Genomic DNA, 24,602 nt, shown 5'->3' with positions numbered 1-24,602 from the left:
GGAGCGAGGGAGGAAGGACAGAAGGAAAGGAGGGAGGGAGGAAAAGAGGGAAATTGAAAGGAAGGAAGGAAAGAAGGAAGGAAGGGAGGGAAGGAGAGGAAGGAAAGGGAAGGAAGAAAGGGAAAGAAGAGGTCTGATGTACTGATTTGTACTGATAAATCTGTTTTGTAATTTCTGTTAACTTTTCCTTTGGAATAGAGTATGCACTCTCTTTCTCTCTTTTCTCTAGATAAATAGATAGCAGGTTGGTGGAAATGAATAATGGAGCCTTGTTTTATTTGTAACCAGTTTCATAGTTGGTAATTAATGTTTAAGGAAAGATTTTTTAATAACGGGACCAAATTATTATGTCTAACCTAGTTAATCTAATGATAGCAGATTTCAGGGTGCTATAAATTAATTATTCTTTGATTATTTACATCTTAAAGCCTGTCTGTTTCTGGTGTTGAGGCCAGAACACCTGGGTGGTGTTCAGGGGCACCTCCTGGTTCAGGGTCACTCCCAACCAAGCTCAGGGAACCAGCTGTTACCAAGGATGGAGCCCAGGGTTTCACATGGAAAGCAAACACTCCAACCCAGGAAGTTCTCCCCCCCAACTCTCTATAGTTTCTTAATGAGTGCATATCACTTGCAGATTATTATTATGTAATGTTCTGTTGCTTTTATGCAACTGTTGCCATAAGTAGAATTCTCTTTGTTTAAAGACATAGTACAATTAAGCTGACAGACCAGGGAGGTGGCTCAAGGGTGACACATGCATTGAATGTGGGAACCTTAGGTTTAGTCCTGCACCACATGGTTCTCTGAGCACCACAGGGAGCAACCGCTAGCATTATATTGGAAGTAGTCCCTCAACTGTGCCAGGTATGGCCCCAAACACAAAAACAAATCAAATAAGCTGAGAATTTGACCAGAGCAATTGGCTGAAGATGCCTTTTAAAAGCACAACGAAGGGGGCTGGTGTGGTGGCGCTAGAGGTAAGGCATTTAGTTTACCTTGCAAGCGCTAGCCTAGGACGGACCGTGGTTCAATCCCCCAGCGTCCCATATGGTCCCCCAAGCCAGGAGCGACTCCTGAGCGCATAGCCAGGAGTAACCCCTGAGTGTCACCGGATGTGGCCCAAAAACAAAAACAAACAAACAAAAAAAGCACAATGAGGGGCCAGAGAGATAGCATGGAGGTAGAGTGTTTGCTTTGCGTGCAGAAGAATGGTGTTCGAATTCCGGCATCCCATATGGTCCCCCGAGCCTGCCAGGAGCGATTTCTGAGCGTAGAGCCAGGAATAACCCCTGAGTGCTGCCAGGTGTGACCCCCTCCCAATAGAAAGAAAGAAAGAAAGAGAGAGAGAGAGAGAGAGAAGGAAGGAAGGAAGGAAGGAAGGAAGGAAGGAAGGAAGGAAGGAAGGAAGGAAGGAAGGAAGGAAGGAAGGAAGGAAGGAAGGAAGGAAGGAAGGAAGGAAGAGGGAAGGAGGTAGGGAGGGGGGAGGGAGGGGGAAGGAGGAGGGAGGGAGGGGGCGGGAGGGAGGGAGGGAGGAAGGAAGGGGGAAGGAAGGAAGGAAGGAAGGAAGGAAGGAAGGAAGGAAGGAAGGAAGGAAGGAAGGAAGGAAGGAAGGAGGAAGGAAGAAGGAAGGAGGAAGCCAAGCAAGCACAATGAAGGCGATGAAGACATGTCCATAAAGCAAGCACCCAGTACAGCCCTCAACTGTCCCCAGGTCCAGAAGACCGCTGAGCAAGAGGCCGCTGATTCCCTGAGGCCTGCCTACTCCTGGCCCCTGATTTTCTGAACCAGGGTTCCCACACACACACCACCCCCAGGTTTGGGACCTGTTTTGTAGTTTCAGCAGGCATCACACACAAAGGGTCAGTGGCTGAAGGCAAAAGCAATGCAGGTCAGGCACTCCCACACTATTTCAAAGGGTGTGCGTTGTGTGGCCTGGAACTCAACACTTAGTAAAGTTGAAAAAAAAAAAAAGGCTTTTGTTGTATGAAGCCCTGAGAAACTCAGAATGTGAGGTGGTGACTCATGGAAAAAAATAAAAATAAAAATAAAATAAAATAAAATAAAATAAAATAAAATAAAATAAAATAAAATAAAAGCATAATGAAATAGATGGTGCTGATCCTGAGTGGTCCTTTTAGTTCTTTTAATTTTTCCTCAAAAGAGTAGGTAGAAGGAGAATCTTGTTAGTTCACAGGCTGTACAGTGTTTGGGCTAGTTAATTTTTGAGGGATGCTAGTTAATTTGATGTTTCAAAGCAACACCACAAGATAAGCATTGTTTTATACTTTTACTGCCTTTTTATCCTCAGAAGACTCACTGCCAAAAGCAGGGCGGTCCAATAAGACAGCCTCTTCTTATACATGTCACTTCTTGAACTGTCTTGTAATGTGACTAGTGATCTATCATCAATATCAAATATATCTTGGTATTGACATTTTTCCTTTAACATGGCCTGGGTTTGATTTCTGGCTCTAATGTGGCACAATTCCTGGTGTCTGACCTAGGTTCAATCCCTTGTACTCCAGATGACCCCCCAAACCCTCTAGGAGTGATACCTGAGTAGAGTCAGGAGCAAGTGCTTCAGTGTCACTGGGTTTAAACAAAACAAATATTACATAAAATGCTTGCTTCGGGGTCAGAGCGATAGCACAGCAGTAGAGCATTTGCCTTGCACGCAGCTGACCCAGGACAGACCTGGGTTCAATCCCCCACATTCCATATGGTTCCCCAAGCCAGGAGCTATTTCTAAGCTTAGAGTCAGGAGTCACTGGGTGTGCCCCCCCAAAATGATTTCTTTATTTGATCATTTTGTTTTGATGATATGTTAAGAATTACTTTGAATATATTGGGATAAAGTTTTTCATGAATATTATCTGCTTTCACTAATCTTTTTTTTTTCTTACTCCTTGCCTTCTTGCCTTTGCTTTTATTTTTATCCAGGACACTCCCAGAGCTACTAAGGGTCATGGGGTGTTGCAAATCAAACTCTGAGTCTCACATATGCAAGGCATATCACCTCAGCCTCTTTTCACTTTTTTAATATAGGGACTATCAAATATTAAATCCCACATTTTGCCTACATTTGATTTATTTTTATTGGTGCATACTGGTCTGGAGGTAGTAACTATGTGTATGCTTACACAGATATTACATAATTTTAAAAGGTTAACATTGAATGAACTAGCTTTAACTTCCCTTGTCTCTTTGTTTCTTCCAATAGAAATAAACTGAGATAAACCATGTAACCTAATCATAGTCTATTTATTATATGGCTGTCTCTTCTGTAGCTTTTCTATTCAGCTATTTATAAGAGGATTGCAATGCAGTGTTTTCATTTTGCCTTTGACATTTTCTGTAAATTAAAAGGCAATTGGAGTTTGTGTTTTGAAATACCAACCTTTGTGAACTAAAGTGAACATAGAGACTTAATTTGGAGGCTTAAGTTTACAACTTTGCCATATACTATAAATAAATTTCCGCAGAAGTCCCCTACCTCCAAGTTCCTTGGTTCCAACATTTCCTTCACTTTCCTCCATTGCCCTTTTCAATAGTTTCGTCCCTTTAGTTCTTTAAGTAGAGTTAAGGTTCATCAGCTTTTCATTCTATTTGCAGTAAGCTTAGTGTCCTAAGGAGTTTAACTCTTTTGTTCTTAAAACAAACAAACAAACAAAATCCAGAACAAATAGTCCCCAATGGCTTTTTTTCTAATCTTAGTTTTTGGTGTGTGCTTTGTTTTGTTTTTAGGAAAATGACATCACTGATGACATTGGAATATCAGCTTGGAAAGAGCAGACTTTTCTCTCCCATGGTGCCTTATTAGCAAAGAGCTGCCAAGCTGCAATGGAATTAGCAAAGCATGATGCTGAGGTTCAGGATATGGCATTTCAGTATGGGAAACACATGGCCATGAGTCATAAGGTATGACTTGCACACCAACCTTTTCTCTTGTTCTAGTACTTAATTAGCTAAAATAATCTGCAAAAAACTTTTTTCCAATTAATAAGCTACCTTTCAAACTCAACAAAACATTAGTCACAAATAGTGATTGTAATATAATATAGACAGTATGATTGAGTACTGTGTAATTTTTATAGAAGGCTAGAACTTATATAACCATATATGTGATTTTTTTTCTTTTTACCAGAAAGAGTTATTGAACAAATACTTACAAATTATTAAAATAACATGTACTGTTGCCATTAGAAGAGTGAAATGGTATTTTTGCAATTCTCATATAGTTCGTTGCGTAGTACAAATTGTAAAAGAAAAATGACATTTTAAAATGTACTAAATAAAAAATGTACTTATGTAAATGTACTAAATTGAAACTTTAATTCTAATAACCAGCTCTTTAGAATGAACATAATAAAATTTTAAGTATTTTGAAGTTAATTGTTATTGCTTCCATTGTCAAGTAATTAAAAAATTTCATCATATATGTTTATTTTACATTACATAAATAATTCATAAGACGAAAATATATCTATATTTAGAGATATCCCTATATTTCCAGATTGTTTATTTTAATAACTCTTTATTAAGGGGGCCAGAAAGATAGCATGGAGGTAAGGCGTTTGCCTTTCATGCAGAAGGTTGTTGTTTCGAATCCCGGTGTCCCATATGGTCCCCCAAGCCTGCTTGGACTGATTTCTGAGCGTGGAGCCAGGAGTAACCCCTGAGTACTGCCGGGTGTGACCCCCCCCCAAAAAAAAGAAACTCTTTATTAAGAATTGTAATTATAGGGGCAGAGTGATAGCACAGCGTAGGGCATGTCCCTTACACATGGCTGACCCAGGACAGACCTCGATTTGATCCCCGGCGTCCCATATGGTCCTCCAAGCCAGGAGCTATTTCTGAGTGCATAGCCAGGAGTAACCCCTGAATGCCACTGGGTGTGGCCAAAAGAACAAAAAAAAAATTTTAAAGCAATTATCACAAGAATGGTTCCTATGCTTACTAAAGTACATCTATAAAGTATATCACTGCATTAACTAGTGTTTTTGATTGAAATAATCTAGTATTACATGCATTTCATTGATTTGACTCTTTTGATTCCTTTCCAGATAAATTCTGATCTCCAGCCTTTTATTAAAGAAAAGACCAATGATGCCATGACTTTTAATCTAAATTCAGCTCCTGTAGTTTTACATCAGGAGTTTCTTGGACGAGATTTGTGGATTAAACAGATTGCAGAGGTAAAATGAAAGTATTTATATTTTAGGTACATAGAAGTTTATAATAGATTTTAGAACACATTATACATGTTACATGATGTTATAAGTCCATATATCTGCCATATAGGTAAAATTCTTATTTATAATTCTACTTTTTGTTTTTATTGAAACTATTGTGATTTACAAAGTCCTTCATAGTTGGATTTCAGATCTAAAATGAATCAGGGCCAATCTCACCAGTGTCAATCTCCCTCCACCAATGTCCCAAAAGTACATCCCATACCACCATTCTTTGCCTCCTTTGCCACTCTTTGTTTATATAACAGGCCTATTTTAAGTTTAGACTGTTAAAATTTGGGTCACTTGGGCCCGGAGAGATAGCACAGTGGTGTTTGCCTTGCAAGCAGCCGATCCAGGACCAAAGGTGGTTGGTTCGAATCCCAGTGTCCCATATGGTCCCCCGTGCCTGCCAGGAGCTATTTTTGAGCAGACAGCCAGGAATAACCCCTGAACACCATCGGGTGTGGCCCAAACATCAAAAAAAAAAAAAATTGGAGTCACTTGATTCTATTGTTGTTGACTTTGCCTTGACTATTTAGTTCTGTATTTATCCTTCTTCTTCTGGCTTACTTCATTTAATACAATATCTTCCCGTTTCATCCATGTTGCAGGGAATTGCATAATTGCATCATTCCTTACAGCTATGTAGTAGTCCATTGTATATATGTACCACATCTTCATGATCCACTCATCTGTTGTTGAGCATCTAGGTTGATTCCAAGTCTTAGTTATAATTCCTGAACACAGAGCCAAGAGTAACCCCTGATCACTGCCAGATGTGGCTCCCCAAAAAATGTTAGAGACTATAGGGACCTGAGCCATAGTATAGAAGGTAGTGCCTTGCACATGGCCAAGCTGCGTTCGATCCCTGATTCCTGTCATCCTATAAAGTTAGAGGCTATAATACTGTTTTCTATTATCTGAATTCTTAGAATACAGCAGCAGAAAACTAGTGCCTGTGGTGAATGCTAATTAAGTCAGATGATTTTTTTTTTTTCCTAAAGGCTTTCAAAAATTGGGCTATGGCAATAGCACCACCCTTTAACTGACGGTAATTTCCCATCTGTGGACTCTAGCACAATCTGCAGAATTCCAGGAGCTCCGTCTGTCAGCTCATTGGGTTATTTTAAAACAAACTTGGACCCTAAATACTCAAGTTCTTAGGCATGATTTGAGAGAGAGAGAGAGAGAGAGAGAGAGAGAGAGAGAGAGAGAGAGAGAGAGAGAGAGAGAGAGAGAGAGAGAGAGAGAGAAGGAGGAACTAGTAGAAAACTAGAACTTTTCACCCTGAAGCAAAAGAACAAAAAAGTTTTGCCTTTTGTCCTAAGAAGTCATTGAATTCATTCTTCTTAGTGATGAGGTTAACCTGAGATTTCGGGCATGAGGAAGTAGGCATGGTTGTGTTATTGGGAGCCTCCATTCTGGTCACTGATAACAGTCATATCAAAAGAATATTTTGACTCTCTGACTTGTCTTCCTTGTTGACTTTCAAAGGGCTGGCAGAGAGCTTGAAGTTACTCGTGTTCACTAGATAGGAAAGGAAAGGAAAGGATCCTTTCTGGGGAAACTGTCATGCAGAAGAAAATGCCCCTAGTGCAGCTGTTTGGGACTTCCTCCCTGAACATGCCCTCCTAAAGGGAACCTACCAGCTGAGAAGCCTCAGGGAATCCAGGAGCACAGAATAGGCAGAGAAGTGGAGAGTTACAGAGAATCAGGGGAAAAGGCAGCAAATGTACAGCAAAAGACAAATTAAAAAGACAGGATTTGAGAGCCAGAGATATAGTACAATGAGTAAGGCACTTGCCTCACGTGCATCCAACTGGGATTCAATCTCTTGCACATCATGGTCCCTGAGCATTTCCAGGAGTGGTTCCTGAACAAAGAGTCAAGAATATGCCCTGGGGGCCGGGCGGTGGCGCTAAAGGTAAGGTGCCTGCCTTGCCTGCGCTAGCCTTGGACGGACCGCGGTTCGATCCCCCGGTGTCCCATATGGTCCCCCAAGCCAGGAGCAACTTCTGAGCGCATAGCCAGGAGTAACCCCTGAGCGTTACCGGGTGTGGCCCAAAAAAACCAAAAAAAAAAAAAAAGAATATGCCCTGATAAGCCCTGAACATTATGACCTAAATCTTACTTCCAAAAGAAAGACACAAGAAAGAAAAAAAAATGTTCAAGTTACTACTGCAAAATAACAAATGCCCCACCCCAAAAGTAGCTGCATCCGCATTCCCTTTTGTTTGTTTTGCCTTTTTTTTTTTTTTTTTTTTTTAGCCACACCAGTGATGCTCAGAGGTTCTCCTGGCTCTATACTCAGGAACTCCTGACTCTACTTGGGGCAAGCATATGTGGTACAGGGATTGAACCTGGGTTGGCCTCATGTAGTGCCCTACCCCCTACTATTGGAGTGCATATGATACCAAAACAGGTACATAATGTACCAAACAGGAATCCAAAACATGCAAGACAAGTGCCTTATCCTCTCCAGTGGTCCTCAAACTTTTAAACAGGGGGCCAGATCACTGTCCCTCAGACCATTGGAGGGCTGGACTACAGTAAAAACAAAAACTATGGTGCCACCACTCTGGCCCCACAATATGAACAAATTCCTATGCACACTGCATATATCTTATTTTGAAGTGAAGAAACAAAACAGAAACAAATACAATATGTGGCCCGTGGAACATAGTTTGAAGACCACTGCATCTAGACTGTCTCTGTGCCCTAAATAAAATCCTTTTATCACATGAGTAAACTGCACAGGCCAACCCAGAATCCAGGGAAGGGAATATGCAGACAAGATGATTTCTTTGAGGATATGAGTTTACCATCTTCTAACCATCAAGCTCTATTTCTCTCTATAACTCTTCCTTTTATTGGCCCTTTGCAGCAGTGGACCCAAACTTTGTAGTTAAGTTAGCTGTTGTGAACTTTTTTTTTATTTTTTTATTTATTTTATTTTTTTTTTTTTGTTTTTGGGTCACACCCAGCAGCGCTCAGGGGTTACTCCTGGCTCCACACTCAGAAATCACTCCTGGCAGGCTCAGGGGACTATATGGGATGCCGGAATTCAAACCAATGATCTTCTACATAAAAGGCAAACGCCTTACCTCCCTGCTATCTCTCCGGCCCATTCAATGTTTTTAAGGATGAGGAACTAAAGCAGATAGAGCAGGGAGAGAGGGAGGGTCTGAGGAAGATGAGGTTCTAGGGAGAGCACACTTTCTGTTTTGGGGGGTGTTTTAATTAATGTTTTTAATAATTTCACTATGTGATACAGAGTTATGAAGTTGTTCATGATTGAGTTTAAGTCATACAATATCCTACCTAGTACCCATCACTTCTCCAGTGTCCACTTCATTTCACCAGTGTCCCATTTGCCTCCCAGTTTGCCTCTATGGCAAACACCTTTTTTTTGCTTTTAGACATTCTGGTTTACAATACTGTTACTGAAAGTATATCAGGCACATCACTTTACCTCTTTCCAGCACCCAGTTCTTTTCCAGATTGATCACTTCTCACCATCATTGTCATAGTGATGTCGCATCTCTGACCTAACTGTTCTCCCTCTTGTGGCAAGCTTCCTTCTTGACCTTTGTTTCTATAGTATTATTCCTCTACACAAATGAGTGTGGTCATTCTATACCTTTCCCTCACCCACTGACATATTTCACTCAATTGATACTTCCTACATCCATGTATCAGCAAATTTTATGACTTCTTTTTTTTTTTTCTAATGGCTATGTAGTATTCTATTGTCTAGATATGCCATAGTTCCTTTTATATTCATCCATTGTTAGGCACTTGGGTTGTTTCCAGCATTCTTTTTTTTTGTTTGTTTGTTTTGTTTTTGTTTTTGGGCCACACCTGGCGGTGCTCAGGGGTTACTCCTGGCTGTCTGCTCAGAAATAGCTCCTGGCAGGCACGGGGGAACCTATGGGACGCCGGGATTTGAACCAACCACCTTAGGTCCTGGTTCGGCTGCTTGCAAGGCAAACGCCGCTGTGCTAGCTCTCCGGGCCCTGTTTCCAGCATTCTTGTTTTGATGACTATCTGGACATGGAGGACCTCAAAAGGATTGGAGCACAGGATTTGCATGTGGGAGGCCCATGTTCTATCCTCTTCCATCCTAACACCTCATGGTCATACAAATGTGCCTGTGTCCCAAAATTAAGTTGAAACCTCCCCAAAATCTAGTCTTATGTCATTTGGCTTTTTATTTGTTTGTTTGTTTGTTTGTTTCTGAGTCACACCCAGCAGCGATCAGGGGTTACTTCACTCCGGGCAGGCTTGGGGGACCATATGAGATAGATGTTGGGATTCGAACCACTGTCCTTCTGCATGCAAGGCAAACGCCTTACCGCCATGCTATCTCTCTGGCCCTATCATTTGACTTTTTTTTTTTTTTTTTTTTGGTTTTTCGGGCCACACCCATATGATGCTCAGGGGTTACTCCTGGCTAAGCGCTCAGAAATTGCCCTTGGCTTGGGGGGACCATATGGGATACGGGGGGATCGAACCGCGGTCCTTCCTTGGCTAGCGCTTGCAAGGCAGACACCTTAACTCTAGCGCCACCTCGCCGGCCCCATCATTTGACTTTTTTTTTGTTTTTTCTTCATTTTCTTTGACTTTTTAAGTACTACAAATAAATTTGTTTTCTTTAAAATGTATACCTTGTCCTAGTAATTTTATATCAGAGTCTAGCCCAAGAAAAATATGGGCAAGATTAGTATCTTAAAATATGTATCAAAATACTAATTCTTTTTTTTTTTTTTTTTTGGTTTTTGGTTTTTGGGCCACACCCGGCGGTGCTCAGGGGTTATTCCTGGCTTTCTGCTCAGAAATAGCTCCTGGCAGGCACGGAGGACCATATGGGACACCGGGATTCGAACCAACCACCTTTGGTCCTGGATTGGCTGCTTGCAAGGCAAACACCGCTGTGCTATCTCTCCGGCCCCTAAAATACTAATTCTAAACGAAATAAAAAATATAAAAGTAGAAAAAGGTTAACTGAACTGTACAATGAGATACCACACAACTACTGAATATTGTATTACTAGCAGTATTTGTGGTTTTGACAGCTGAACTGAAAATATGTATACAGATGGTGTTAGTACTTCTAATTGGAGTACATTAGAATACATTGCAAAATTTACATTTTGGTTGAAAAAAATCCAGCTAAATATGTTCAATAAAAGCTCCCAACTATTCACTAACTACTCATATATAGATTGCTACATATGAAAAGAGTTCCATGGATATGAAATTTAAAGTTTCTCAGAAAAGGGATGGTTTAATCTCACTCAGTTGCTTTGCAAGCCCATGGTTGGATAGAAGTCATCAATACAGCTATTCAGGATTTCCTAAAGAGCAGATAGAGCATTCCCTGATCTAGCTTCCACTTGATGTTAAATTTAAAGGGAATTCTTTCTGGAACCTTTAGCCCTGGTCCCTGTAACCTCTCATAAATCCTCCTCCTTCAACAAACACTAATTGTTGCCCACTTCATGGTCCCATCAATTTGCTGGGATTTGCTCCACTTATATAAAACCCTTTCTTTTTTCTGTTTTTCTGTTTTTTGGGGGTCTTTTTGGTGGGTGGGTCACACCTGGCAGCACTCAGGGATTACTACTGGCTCTGTGCTCAGAATTCACTCCTGGCAGGCATGGGGGACCATTCGGGATGCTGGGATTTGAACTACCATCTGTCCTGGACAACTGTGTACAAGGCAAAAGCCCTACCACTATGCTATCTCTCCAGCCCCTGGACCCTTCCTCTTTAATCTGCTGGTGTGCGCCTTGAATAAGATCACTGATGAAGGGAGAAAAAAATTCTTCTGAAGCAAATAAGAAATGTTAGTTTTGGGCACAATGGTAAGGCATTTTCCTTGCATGTGGCCAATCCAGCTGAGTGATACCCAGCACCCATATGGCCCTCTGAGCCTCACCAGGAGTGATCCCTTAGCACAGCACCAGGAGTAAGGCCTGAGCACCAATAGGTGTGGCCCAAACATCAAAAAGAAAAGTTAGTTTCTGTTCCGTAGGCAGTACTTTCAAATTAAAAGACTCCTCACCTGGGGCCGGAGAGATAGCACAGCAGCATTTGCCTTGCAAGCAGCCAATCCAGGACCTAAGGTGGTTGGTTCGAATCCTTGCAAGCAGCCGATCCAGGACCCAAGGTGGTTGGTTCGAATCCCGGTGTCCCATATGGTCCCCCGTGCCTGCCAGGAGCTATTTCTGAGCAGATAGCCAGGAGTAACTCCTGAGCACCACCAGGTGTGACCCAAAAACCAAAAAAAAAAAAAAAAAAAAAGACTCCTCACCTGAGTTTATATTAATATTTAAATTGTAAGATTCATGTCTATGTAAAGCTCTAAGATTATGAGCTCAGAGTTAGGACATAGAATTTAGGCACTTGCCTTGCATGAAGCTGACCCTAGTTCAATCCCACTTATATCCCTCTCCCCCAAACATTACCAGGAATAACTTCTGAGAACTGTGAGTGTAGTTTCAAACCCCAAAATAATAATAATAACAACAATGATTATTAGTAGTATTATTATAGTATGTTCTATGAATCCCCCTAGTCAGAGTTAGAGGATATAATTTATATAACACCTAAAGGGTGTTTTTTGTTAATCCTGAAACTAATGCTAGGACTTTCTTTCCAATTTTTTTTAATTTTTTTTATTAAATATATTTTTTATTTAAGTAACATGATCATATTTGGGTTACAGTCATAACCAGAACACCCCCCTTCACCAGTGCAACATCCCCTCCCCCCTTCCCATTCCCTGCCTGTATTCGAGACAGGCATTCTACTACACTAATTTGTTTTTAAGTTCAGTAAATTGTATTTTTTTTTCCTTAAAGGATAAGAGTAAAAAATATATATATATAGTAAAGGTGTGATAGTGGCAATCGCCAATGTTTGCATAGGTCCAGAAAAATGGAGAAAATGGAAAAAAAGTCCTTGACTTGATTACAAAAAGGCCTCACCCCAGAAGTTTATTGGCATAAGACAGACTCTGGGTTCCAGGCATACCATTCTAACCAACTCCAGTCATTCTCAAGGTCCCGGTGAAACTTTTGCACACTTTAGCTATAATTGGTATCAGACTTTTATATTTAAAGACTCTGGATTCTGTGCATTTCTTTCGTCGATGTCAGGCTGATGTGGAGCACCCTCTAGTTTCAGCATATCATTAAATGCAGAGCGATCTGCCCTGCATGCAGACTGTTGCTGAGTCGCCTGGGTGTTGGGAGTACTCTTTGGAGTAAGTCAATGCCAAAGCAGTGGTAGATCTTCTCTGGTAGAGGCTTGGATCCTGGGAGTGTTAAAGACAATTGTGGTTGTTTCCATAGTTCAGGTGTGTGTGGGCGATGCCCATTCTTCTGAGGCCTGAGCCAAATCATTATGCCAATGTTCAGGGTAAAAGGCCTAATTACATTACCAAATTTGTGTTCCCATCTCTATTAGATAAAAACTTGTTTGCATATGTATTATTTTCCCATTTTAATGTGCCTATGCAAAAGAGAAGCAATGCCACAAGATATTGTTGGTGCATCTGGGGGCCAACGAATAAAGTCTAACATTTCCCGTAACTTGGTATAAATGTGAAATCTATACAGAGTTACTCTTCTACCAGTATTGCTTATAAAACAGATCTCACAGGGGGAAAATCAAACAATCAAATAACTAATCTAGTAGGCAAAATTGCCCCTATATGAGGATATTTGGAAAGAGTTATAGATGTAAGGGAATACACCTGAGATATACAAAAGAGATGCATGTGACCCTTTTATGTTTTAAAAAGAAAAAAAAAGAAAGGAAACAAGGGTATTTGAAGACAACAGGTGATAGTTGAGTTTGAGACATGTTTTGCGGCATTACAGAACCCTATATTGTCCTTGAACTAGGGGTTATGCTGAAGTTGATTCTTCATGCAACAGTCCATAGTTTGATGGGGGCATGAGGGGCCACCAAGCATGGGTCAACAGGCGTGTTGGTTGTAATTGTTTATATAGGCATGAGCTGAGGACCAAGAGGGTGTCATTCAATGAGAAGCTGGATGGTGGTGTTGGAGCAGAAGGTCAGTCTTGGTGTCTACCCAATCAGGAACTGAGGATAAGGAGGGTTGAATAAGGGAAAGATAATGATTCAGGGTTTGGGTATGAGGAGGTAAAAGAGACAAATGGGTGAGGGGAGAGGCAATACATAAAAGACTAGACAATAAAGGTCAATTTGAGTGTTTTATCAGAATCTTGGGCATTCTGATTCTATTCCTAGGAACAGTCTAGTATCAGGAACGTTTTTGTCTTTCCAATTTTTTTTTATACAATTTAACTCCTCTGCATTTTTGTGACCCCTTTCCTTCCCCTGAGTTAGAATTCCATGCAAGATCCTGGAGAATTGTAGTAAACTGGTCTTTAAAATATACAGAGTGCATAGCATAGTGACTTACTTAGACTGGTCATCTAATTAATACTTGTCCAAAAGTATGTGTAGTGTGGTGCAGGCAGAATGCTGCTGTTTAGTGGTAGAACTGTTTTTTTTTAAATATTGGAATCAGGGTGGCATGCTAGCACAGCAGGTAGGGTATTTGCCTTGCACATGGCTGAGGAAGGAAGGAAGGAAGGAAGGAAGGAAGGAAGGAAGGAAGGAAGGAAGGAAGGAAGGAAGGAAGGAAGGAAGGAAGGAAGGAAGGAAGGAAGGAAGGAACGAAGGAAGGAAGGAAGGAAGGGAGGGAGGGAGGGAGGGAGGGAGGGAGGGAGGAGGGAGGGAGGGAGGAGGGAGGGAGAGAGGAGGGAGGGAGGGAAGAAACCCTACTATTTAGGATTCTAGTTCCTGTTCACTCATATCTATATACACTTGATCACATTCTTGTTTTTATTCAAATTATGTCACTTAACTAGATTTAGTGGGGCTAGAGTCAGGCCATGCTTGCAAGAGCTACTCCCAGCTTAGTTATTGGGAATCTTTCCAAACGGTGCTCAGAGGACCATGCAACTGCTGGAAATCAAACCCAGGACCTTACATATACAAGAACTCTGCCTCTGAGCCACATCCCCAGCTCATAACTAGATTAAAGTGTCTTTCAACTCAAATACATCTAAGAAATAGGTCCCTTAGGAAAGAAATGCTTTCTAAAGAAAGTATTCCTCGCTATTAGAAATGTAATGCTTGTTTTGACAGAGATGTAGAGAAGTCGTGCTCCCAATGATGAAAGTCATCTGTGTTGTCTTCTTATCACATGTGAAATGACTTCCCTGCTCTGATCAGACAGGTGTGTGTCTCCTTTCCCTTCAGGCTCCTTGCTGAGGGCAAGTGTGAATTAGTGACTAGAAAGGAAGGCAGGCGGAGACCACATGATACCTTTTGTGCCTGTTGAACACAGTGAAGCCAGAAAGAACACTTCTGGACTTATTTTTGTTTGTTTTGGGGCCACACTCAGTGGTGTTGAGGGATTACTCCTGGCTCTGTGCTTAAGAATCATTTCTGGGAGCTGGAGTGATAGCACAGTGGTAGAGCATTTGCCTTACATATGGCTGACCCAGGATGGACATTGGTTCGATCCTCGGCATCCCATATGGTCCCCCAAGCCAGGAGCAATTTCTGAGTGCATAGCCAGGAGTAACCCCTGAGCTTCACCGGATGTGGCCCAGAAAACAAAAAGAAGAATCATTTCTGGCAGGCTCATGAGATCCTTGGATCAAACCTAGGTCAGCTGCATACAAGTAGCACCCTTGTATTTTCGCTCTGGTCCTTCTAGGTTTTTTCTTTAATATCAAGCCCTGCTGTTTCATCTCCCACTTCTCCATTCCCTCTAAATCTTAAGATTAGATCCACCTCTTTCCTCCCATCCACAGAATGGAATTTACATCGGCTGACACCCATACCCCAATTGTAGCAAGGAGCCCCGGACTTGAAAGTACTTGGGGAGCACAGACTCTACACTGCAAGCTCTGTATCCCTTCCTGTCTTGTCCATTGAAATTTGTTAAAAAATAATGATCAGGTGAAAATAGTAATTGGGAGATTTCCCCCAGAGAAGGAGAAGTCATTCCTCAGTTATCGTTTTGTTCCCTCATGAAAGGAGGGGGACTCCTGCAGAGAAATGGTGATCATTGTTTCTCAGGAGTGGGAGCAATAGCAGGTCAGCAGGCTTGATGCTTAAAAATCCTTTAACAGTTTCCTATACCATTTTAATTCACTTTCAAAAATTAGAATTATGATTGTATACTCTTGACTTGTTTTGAATGAAACAAAATGTCACTTGGGCCTGTGTCATTCTGACATTGTCATCACCAACAATAAAATACCTTAAATAATTTTTTTATTGTAAGAATTTATTTAAGAGACAAAATTGGGGCCTGGAGAGATAGCACAGTGGTGTTTACCTTGCAAGCAGCCGATCCAGGACCAAAGGTGGTTGGTTCAAATCCCAGTGTCCCATATGGTCCCCCGTGCCTGCCAGGAGCTATTTCTGAGCAGACAACCAGCAGTAACCCCTGAGCACTGCCGGGTGTGGCCCAAAAACCAAAAAAAAAAAAAGAGAGAGACAAAATTGATTAACATATTGAGGAAAACTGACATAATAATATAGTAACATAACATATAATTAATATAATCTAATAATAATTCATGTAAGTCAAAGAACATTTCTAAATAAAACACAATTTGTTTATCATAATGACTTACATATCTTTCACAGTAGTATTTTAGGTACACATTAACATTGAATCAAGGGAATATCCATCACCCCCAGTGTTGTCCTCCCTTTATCCCTGCTCCCAAGCATATATCCCTTTCTCCCTCCTTTATCCCCCAGAATGCTAGTTTAATTAAAAGCATATATGTTAACACTAATGTAAACCTTTTTTTTTTTGCAGTTCCAGATATTTTTTTTTTTTTTTTTTTTTGGTTTTTGGGCCACACCCTGTGACGCTCAGGGGTTACTCCTGGCTATGCGCTCAGAAGTTGCTCCTGGCTTCTTGGGGGACCATATGGGACGCCGGGGGATCGAACCGCGGTCCGTCCTAGGCTAGTGCAGGCAAGGCAGGCACCTTACCTCCAGCGCCACCGCCCGGCCCCAGTTCCAGATATTTTTACTAGTGGTTTCTTATAGGTTTAGAGTCAAAGGAGCACTGTATAAACAATGTTAGAGTGGCAATTATCGTCTGCATGGGCCCACCAAAGTATGGGGGTCATGGAAAGGAAAAACTTTTGACCCAAGTACAAGGAGACCTTACCCCTGAAGTTTCCTGACATAAGACCATTTCTAGGCTCCAGGCAAACTAGTTTGTCCAATCCTGGTCATTGTCTGTAGTGCCCATACAGTTATATTTTTCACAGTCTCTGTTGTTGGTATCCTGTTTCTGTATTGAAGGTCCTGGAATCTGTATATCCTACATTGAAGTCAGGATGGTGCGGAGCGGCGTCTAATTTCAACTCAGAATTAAAGGGCAATGCAAAAAGCTCTGTCCAGTACGCAGGTCGTTGTTGTTGTTTAAATCTTCTCAGTGTTAAGGGAAGACTCTTTTGAGTAAATCGATGTCAGAGCAGCAGTAGAGTCTTCCCTGGTAGAGAATTGCTTTCAGGTGATGTCATAGACTACTTTGGATGTTTCATAGATGGCTTCCCTGGTTCAGGAGTGACTGGAAAATGCCCAAACCTCTGAGGCCTGTGCCAGGTCATCATGTCAATGTTCAGGGTGTAAGGTTCCATTGCACCACTAGATTTGTGTGTTCCTATCTTTACTAGATAAGAAATTATTTGTATGTATAGTATTTTCCAATTCAATGTGCCCATGCAAACAAGGAATAATGCCACCTGGCGTTATCAGTGCATAAGGGGGCCGCAGGAACAAGTCCAACAATCCCTGTGACCTGGTTCAAACATAAGCATTAAACTGAAGGACTCTTTCACCAACATTCCTTATTGAACAGTTCACAAAGAGAAAAAAAAGATAAAAAGTGGGGAAAATAAACAATCTAACTTAAGACAGTGGACACAATTGTCACCATTTAAGAAAATTTGTGTGTTCCCATCTCTATAAGAATGTGTTTGTATATAATTTCCCATTTTAATGTGCCTATGCAATGGAAGAACAGTATCACATGGCAAGATTGATGCCTATAAAATACCTTAAATATTTTAAATTAAGAGGCAAACCTCTAACTCATTTACCCCTAGATATCCTACTTGGACCTTTTTTTTCCACTTTTTGGGCCACACCCGGTTACACTCAGGGGTTACTCCTGGCTATGCGCTCAGAAATTATTCCTGACTTGGGGAACCATATCAGATGAGTGGGTGAGGGGAGGAGGACATCCTAGGTTAGCACGTGCAAGGCAAATGCCCTACCATTTGCACCACCGCTCTGGCCCCCTATTTGTACTTCTTGTTCAAAAAAAAAATTTTTTTTTTTTTTTTTTTGGTTTTTGGGCCACACCCGACGGTGCTCAGGGGTTACTCCTGGCTGTCTGCTCAGAAATAGCTCCTGGCAGGCACGGGGGACCATATGGGTCACCGGGATTCGAACCAACCACCTTTGGTCCTGGATCGGCTGTTTGCAAGGCAAACGCCGCTGTGCTATCTCTTCGGGCCCATTCAAAAAAAAAATTAAAAATTACCAAAATATGGGGCTGGAATGATAGCACGGTGGTGGATATTTGCCTTGAACAAGGCCAACCCAGTACAGACCTGGGTTTGATTCCCGGCATCCCATATGGTCCCCTGAGTCTGCCAGGGGCAATTTCTGAGTGCAGAGCCAAGAGTAATTCTGTGGCCCCAAAAAACAAAAAAAATAATTAAAATATATATATATAAATATGACTAGGCAGAATTGGTTTCCATGATCATAACATGCACTAACATATACAAATATAAATGTATAAATACATATATAATATGTACACATATATAATACAAATATATATATATGTACACATATATTTCTCGCTGTGCTTGGGATCAAAATCAGGGCCTCACATGTGCAAGGCATAAGTTCTATGACTGAATCACATCCTCAGTCTCACATGTGTATTCAGGAAAGTTTATTTAAGAAAGCATAAGATTGGGGCCGGGCGGTGGCGCTAAAGGTAAGGTGCCTGCCTTGCCTGCGCTAGCCTTGGACGGACCGCGGTTCGATCCCCCGGTGTCCCATATGGTCCCCCAAGCCAGGAGCAACTTCTGAGCGCATAGCCAGGAGTAACCCCTGAGCGTTACCGGGTGTGGCCCAAAAACCAAAAAAAAAAAAAAAAAAAAAAAAAAGAAAGCATAAGACTTCTGCACATAAGGATTTGCCATGTAAATAGTATAAGATCCTCTTTTTAAATTTGGGTACCACAGCCTGCAACCTGTCTGTTGTTTCCTCTTTGCCTGGTGAATCCACAGAAGTACATACAAGAAAGTCAATTCCAAGACTGGAGAGATAATACAGCTGGTAAGGTGCTTGCCATGCACAAGGCAGACCAGATTCGAGTCTCAGCACCTCACATGGTTTGAACCCCACCAGGAATGATCCATGAAAAGCCAGGAGTAAGGCCTGAGCACCATGAGATGTGGCCCCAGAAGAAGGTTGAAAAATTCAATTTGAGGGTCTCCTGTATCTGCCTCCAAAAGTTAGCCTTCCCTGTGGCTGGAGCAGTAGGGCATTTGCCTTATACTCAGCCAACCTGGGTTTGATCCCCAGGACCCCTCAAAGTTGCCAGAAGTGATTCCTGAGTATAGAGTCAGAGGTAAATTGAAAGCACCACCAGGTGTAGAAAAAAAAATTAGCTTTTCCTGATGGTAGTAAAATCAGACCCTGAAGCAGTCCAGTTATGAGTGCTGTTGGCTTCCTTGTGGATATCTCTGAACTCGCTTCTTAGTAGAAAGGAATAATCGGGGCCAGAAAGATAGCATGGAGGTAAGGCATTTGCCTTTCATGCAGAAGGTCATTGGTTCGAATCCCGGTGTCCCATATGGTCCCCTGAGCCTGCCAGGAGTGATTTCTGAGCTTGGAGCCAAGAGTAACCCCTGAGCATTGCCAGGTGTGACCCAAAAACCAAAAACCAAAAAAAAAAAAAAAAGGAATAATCAAGATAGTTAGGAAAAGGCCTACCTTGCTCTTTATATTCTGATATTCTTTCCAGCCTCAGTACTGGCTTGAGTTTAGCAATACAAGGCCCAGTTCTCTCACAAAACCCAAACTCATCTGGTTATTTCGACTTTCAGGGCTAGTAGATCTAACAGTTTTCTTATTTTTGACTATTTGAAATACTCAGACACTTTATCTCAGTTACTCCAAGATAAAGGTGAAGGTATTTTTAGTCTTTCTTCCTTCCTCTGTACCCCAGCAAAATCTTGGTTTTACACAGAAACTAAACTCCTCTCATAATGCATTGTTTATTTTTTCTGAGATCTGTTTTCTGTGAAGTAATTAATGATATTTCTGCCTATATCAAGTCATAAATTCCTTTAAATGCCATATTTACAGCCACTATTGTAATCTTTTATTTAAATAAGCATTGATAGTGAATGATTTCTCTACCAGTTGGGTGAATAGTTAGTAAGAAACCAAATATTCAAAGCATTCTGCAAATGACTTACTAAATAGATGGAGTGGGAAGGGAGGGAGGAAGGAAAGTAGGAGGGAAGGAAGGGAAGGAAGGAGGGAGGGAGGGAGGGAAGAAAACTGGTGTTGAGTGACTCTGTGTAACAGAAATGAACAGCCATCATCTATATAATTGTCTTGCCTAAAATTATTTAACCTGAATCTAATCATGAGAAAACAATCACAGAAAACCAGGGTAGGGCACATAGGAGGACCTGGACTCTGAGAAAAGGTCAATGTTACAAGAGACATAAAAGGTGATGTTTTAGATTCTGGGGCCCGGAGAGATAGCACAGTGGCGTTTGCCTTGCAGGCAGCCGATCCAGGACCAAAGGTGGTTGGTTCGAACCCCAGTGTCCCATATGGTCCCCCGTGCCTGCCAGGAGCTATTTCTGAGCAGACAGCCAGGAGTAACCCCTCAGCACCGCCGGGTGTGGTCCAAAAACCCAAAAAAGTTTTTAAAAAAATAGATACTGGTGTTTTGGGGAATAGTACTGAAGGGGAACAGTATTGTTCATTGGAGATAAAAACTGAAGTGTTCCTTTTATTTCCTTTTTTTTTTTTTTTTAATCGTCTTTGGGTATGTGACCTATCTCTGTTACTCACTCTGTCCACCCCAAATACTCCGACATATAATGGAGCACCACTTCCCCCTGCAAAGGCACACTAAATAAAGGGGAAATCTTACATAGTAAAAAAAAAAAAAAAAAAGAGCTCTTATCTACTAGAGATAGGAACTCATAGTTGTTTACAATACAGGGTTATCTCCTACCTTGAAAATATGTCATGTGGAATCAACTTAGACCTCAGGTGATTAGATACCATTCAACCAGCCTTGAACCCTGGATCCCAGACATAGAAACGGCACAGCTCCTCACAACAGCTGTAAGAAACAATCTCCATCTGGGACAGCCTTATTACTGCAGGGTCAACAACAAGGGCCAGCTCTAACATGATATCTCGACAATGAGGAAAATGTGAACAACTTGACCTTAGAGCAGTTTAGCCTACCTCACCAGCTAACGACAAGACAAAACCAGAAGACGTGGCACCCTTTGGTAGGTCCAAAAGCCAAGATCGTGATTTACAGATGACTGGATACTAGAACCACGACCAGACTGTATACATCTTGGGACCAATAAAAAAGCCCTAGTCTAGGGTTTGAACTAAGACCTGCACAATAAGCATGATCCCCAGTCCCAAAGGTCCGGCAGAGACAATTGTAACGGAAAGGGGCTTCTGGAAGAACAAAGAAAGACGCTATCCTAGATGCCTTCCTAGGTTCAGCGCAAAGACCAAGATCACCAACCACAGAAGATGGATTAAAATGGCACTGAGGTAACAGAACCTCCAGATTCACAAAGACTGACTTCACCATAAGTCCCACCTCAGGATATGTACAGATACTGGGACTGCTAAACACAGAGCTCTGACGGTATCACACTGGACAGAGCAGAAGCTTTCCACACACCAAAAAAAAAAAAAAAAAAAAACCACAACCTGGAGAGTAATGATCCTGAGCAAAGACTAGAGCTGATTCCATGACAGTATACTCCAAGGACGGAGAAACCCCATATCTTATAGGGCAAGTGAATTCCTTTTCGAATGACCCCAATATCTACTGTGCCAGGGCAGGAGGGAAAAAAAAAATACAAAAAACACAAAACCTTGGTTATGTATATATATATATATATATATATATATATATATATATATATATATATATATATATATATATATATATATCTTACCTTCATTTATTATTGTTATTATTATTTTTATTTACCTAGCTATTTTGGTCGATTCCTCAGTTTGGATGTGATTATTGAAATTGTTGGCCCCAATTATTCTTTTTTTTTTTTCTTTCTTTTCTTTCTCTTCCTTTCTTTTCTTTCGTTATGTGCTACACCATGTTTCTTATTTCAAGACCACGGCGTGTTTTTTGTTTGTTTGTGTTTGTTTTTAGTTTGTTTTGGTTTATTTTTTATCTGTTTTTTTGTGGTGCTTATCGTTATAGCTGGAGTCCTCACTGGATATTTGACACTTCTTTTGGTACTGGTGGAGTGTTTCAACTTCTTTTTCTCCTTCATTTCCCAAATCGATGATGAGAACCTCTAGAAGGATTCTGCCCATTTTCGGGGTATTAAACTCTTACCCCGGTTTATTTATTTTCTCTTTTTCAGGCAAAACCACGCAACTTGAACTAGCTACCCCTGCCCCTACTTAGAGGGGGAAATAAGGGAGGCATCAAGACCAAACTGATGCAAGACTACTAAGTAGTTGGTTAGAGACAGAGGGGACCACATATTCTAGCCGCCCTGGGGGTGAGGGAAGAGGAAATGGGAGGTAAGACAGAAACGGGGGAGTAGGGAGGACAATTTGGGGATGGGAATCCCCCCTGATTTTATGTAAATATGTACCTAAAATATTATTGTCAACAATATGTAAGCCACTATGATCAAAATAAAAATTATATTAAAAAAAAAAAAAACTGAAGTGTTCAGTAATGAACTATGATGATGCCTACAGTTTACTTTCAAATAGTCAAGTGATTCTGGAGAGAGAAGGCAGAGACAGCAAAATGCCAACAAATTGACTGATACAGGTGGAGGGCAAATGACTGGTCATTGGATTCTTTCAATGAAAAGGTTTGAGAAGAGAGGTAGTTTTCCTTGACAGTTTAAAGAATCTTTAAGTCAAATGCCTGATAATCCAAAATAGACTAGTAACATTTGGGGGAAATAGCATGATTAAGCAGAAATGATCAGTCTCTAGCAATTGTGGGCTCCCTGCTGTGAAATATTAGTTCCTGGCTTTTAGAAAATGTTTCCCCATCTCCAGCTTTCAAGTCTAGATAACAGTAGTTAGAAATTGGAAGTAGTTCATTTATGTCATTCAATCCTTCTTTGTTACCTGACTTATCAAAAAGCATTTGTTTCTTAAAGTGAAAGACCACATTGTACAGTCATTACTTACTAACAGGGTATCTACTGCCTCTGGTCTGTAGAGCCCATTATACAAACCTCTGAAATTAATCTCTCTTTTTTTTTTTTTTTTGGTTTTTGGGCCACACCCATTTGACGCTCAGGGGTTACTCCTGGCTATGTGCTCAGAAGTCGCCCCTGGCTTGGGGGGACCATATGGGACGCCGGGGGATCGAACCGCGGTCCTTCCTTGGCTAGCGCTTGCAAGGCAGACACCTTACCTCCAGCGCCACCTACCCGGCCCCTGAAATTAATCTCTTTTTGCATCCTCTCCATCAGAGTGCTGGGGCTTGCATGAGATTTTTTTTTTTTTTTTTGCTTTTGTGTAGAATTGTGTTACCGCCATGTTCACTATAGCTGTTGGGGCCTCCAGTATCACACTGGCACACTATCTTGTCTGTTCCCCCTTCCCTTTTTTTATTTTTTTTAAAAGATAAAACAAGTTTCAAACTGCACATTCTCTGTGAACTGTGCTAAAGATTGGGGAAATAACCTTATTTTCCCATGACCCTGATTGACAGAGCATAGCTCCAGGAGGAAAGGATGAGCCAATTCCTTTTAAAGACCTGAGTAATGAAGCCCTCGGAGATTTGTTGTAGCTGCTGGAATTTCCAGTCATTTCTGGAGATGAGCAGCATGGCAAGAAGGGCTTCAGGAGTGCAGAGATACAGTCTACATTTATTTTCAGCCCTAAGCAGGAAGTTTTTTAATAATGTCTTGGTTGGTCGCTTGAAATATACATAAGTGGCAGATGTCAGGGTAATACTGGAAAACTATAACCCTCCCTTCGCATTGAGATACCAGGAGTTTATATAGTTGTTTCCTTATAGCCTTGGAAGTAAGCACAGATGCATACAGAGTGTAAGTTTGAAGAGATGTCAGGCCAATGCCAGACCATTGATTCTCAGATGGATCAACACCCCAGGGCTAGGTTAATAGGGAGCTGCATTAATAAAAAAGCAAGCTACGTAGATGTTTCTACTTCAGCCAGTGCAGCATTTGGGAACATCTGATGTGATCTAGTACTCTTATTTCGCAGAAAAAGCCATGAAAGTCCAGGTAAAAATACGTGAAAAACCTATACGGGAGTGCTACTTCAATAAAAATTAATTTTTAGGGCTGGAGAGATAGTATTGCAGGTAGGATACTTGCGCTGCACACAGCCAACCTGGGTTTGATCTCAGCACCCATATGGTCTCCCAAACAGGAGTGACCTCTGAGGCTAAAGTCAGGAGTAAGCTCTGAATACAGCTGGATGTGGCACCAAAAAAAATAAAAATAAGAAAGGAAGGAAGGAAGGAAGGAAGGAAGGAAGGAAGGAAGGAAGGAAGGAAGGAAGGAAGGAAGGAAGGAAGGAAAAGAAGGAAGGAAAGAAGGAAGGAGTGAAGGAAGGAAAGAAGGAAGGAGTGAAGGAAGGAAGGAGGGAGGGAGGGAAGGAAGGAGGGAAGGAAGGAAGGAAGAGAAGGAAAAGAAGGAAGGAAAGAAGGAAGGAGTGAAGGAAGGAGGGAGGGAGGGAAGGAAGGAAGGAAGGAAGGAAGGAAGGAAGGAAGGAAGGAAGGAAGGAAGGAAGGAAGGAAGGAAGGAAGGAAGGAAGGAAGGAAGGAAAAGGAAAAAAAAACAAAAATAATTTGTTCCTTTCTTATGAAACTTGAGTTCTAGAGAATTGTAGGTAAATCTGTTTAAAATCAGACTTGTACAGGAGGCTGGACAGATAGTGCAGGGGTTAAGGCACTTGCCTTGAATGTGGCTAACCTAGGTTCCATCACCCGCACCCCATTTGGTCCCCTAAGGG

General features: G+C 41.4%; 1 protein-coding gene across 1 annotated transcript in view; it reads left to right on the top strand.

Moving 5' to 3' along the window:
* Positions 1–24,602, top strand: part of PDSS2 (decaprenyl diphosphate synthase subunit 2) — a 298,925-nt gene that overhangs the window by 241,219 nt on the left and 33,104 nt on the right. The window contains exons 5-6 of the mRNA XM_049771201.1: positions 3,745–3,918; positions 5,064–5,195. Coding sequence (XP_049627158.1) covers positions 3,745–3,918; positions 5,064–5,195 — 306 coding nt within the window. The remainder of the gene's footprint in view (positions 1–3,744; positions 3,919–5,063; positions 5,196–24,602) is intronic.

The sequence above is a fragment of the Suncus etruscus genome, chromosome 4, assembly GCF_024139225.1.
Source record: "Suncus etruscus isolate mSunEtr1 chromosome 4, mSunEtr1.pri.cur, whole genome shotgun sequence".
Taxonomy (NCBI): domain Eukaryota; kingdom Metazoa; phylum Chordata; class Mammalia; order Eulipotyphla; family Soricidae; genus Suncus; species Suncus etruscus.
This window is presented reverse-complemented; position numbering and strand designations above follow the sequence as displayed.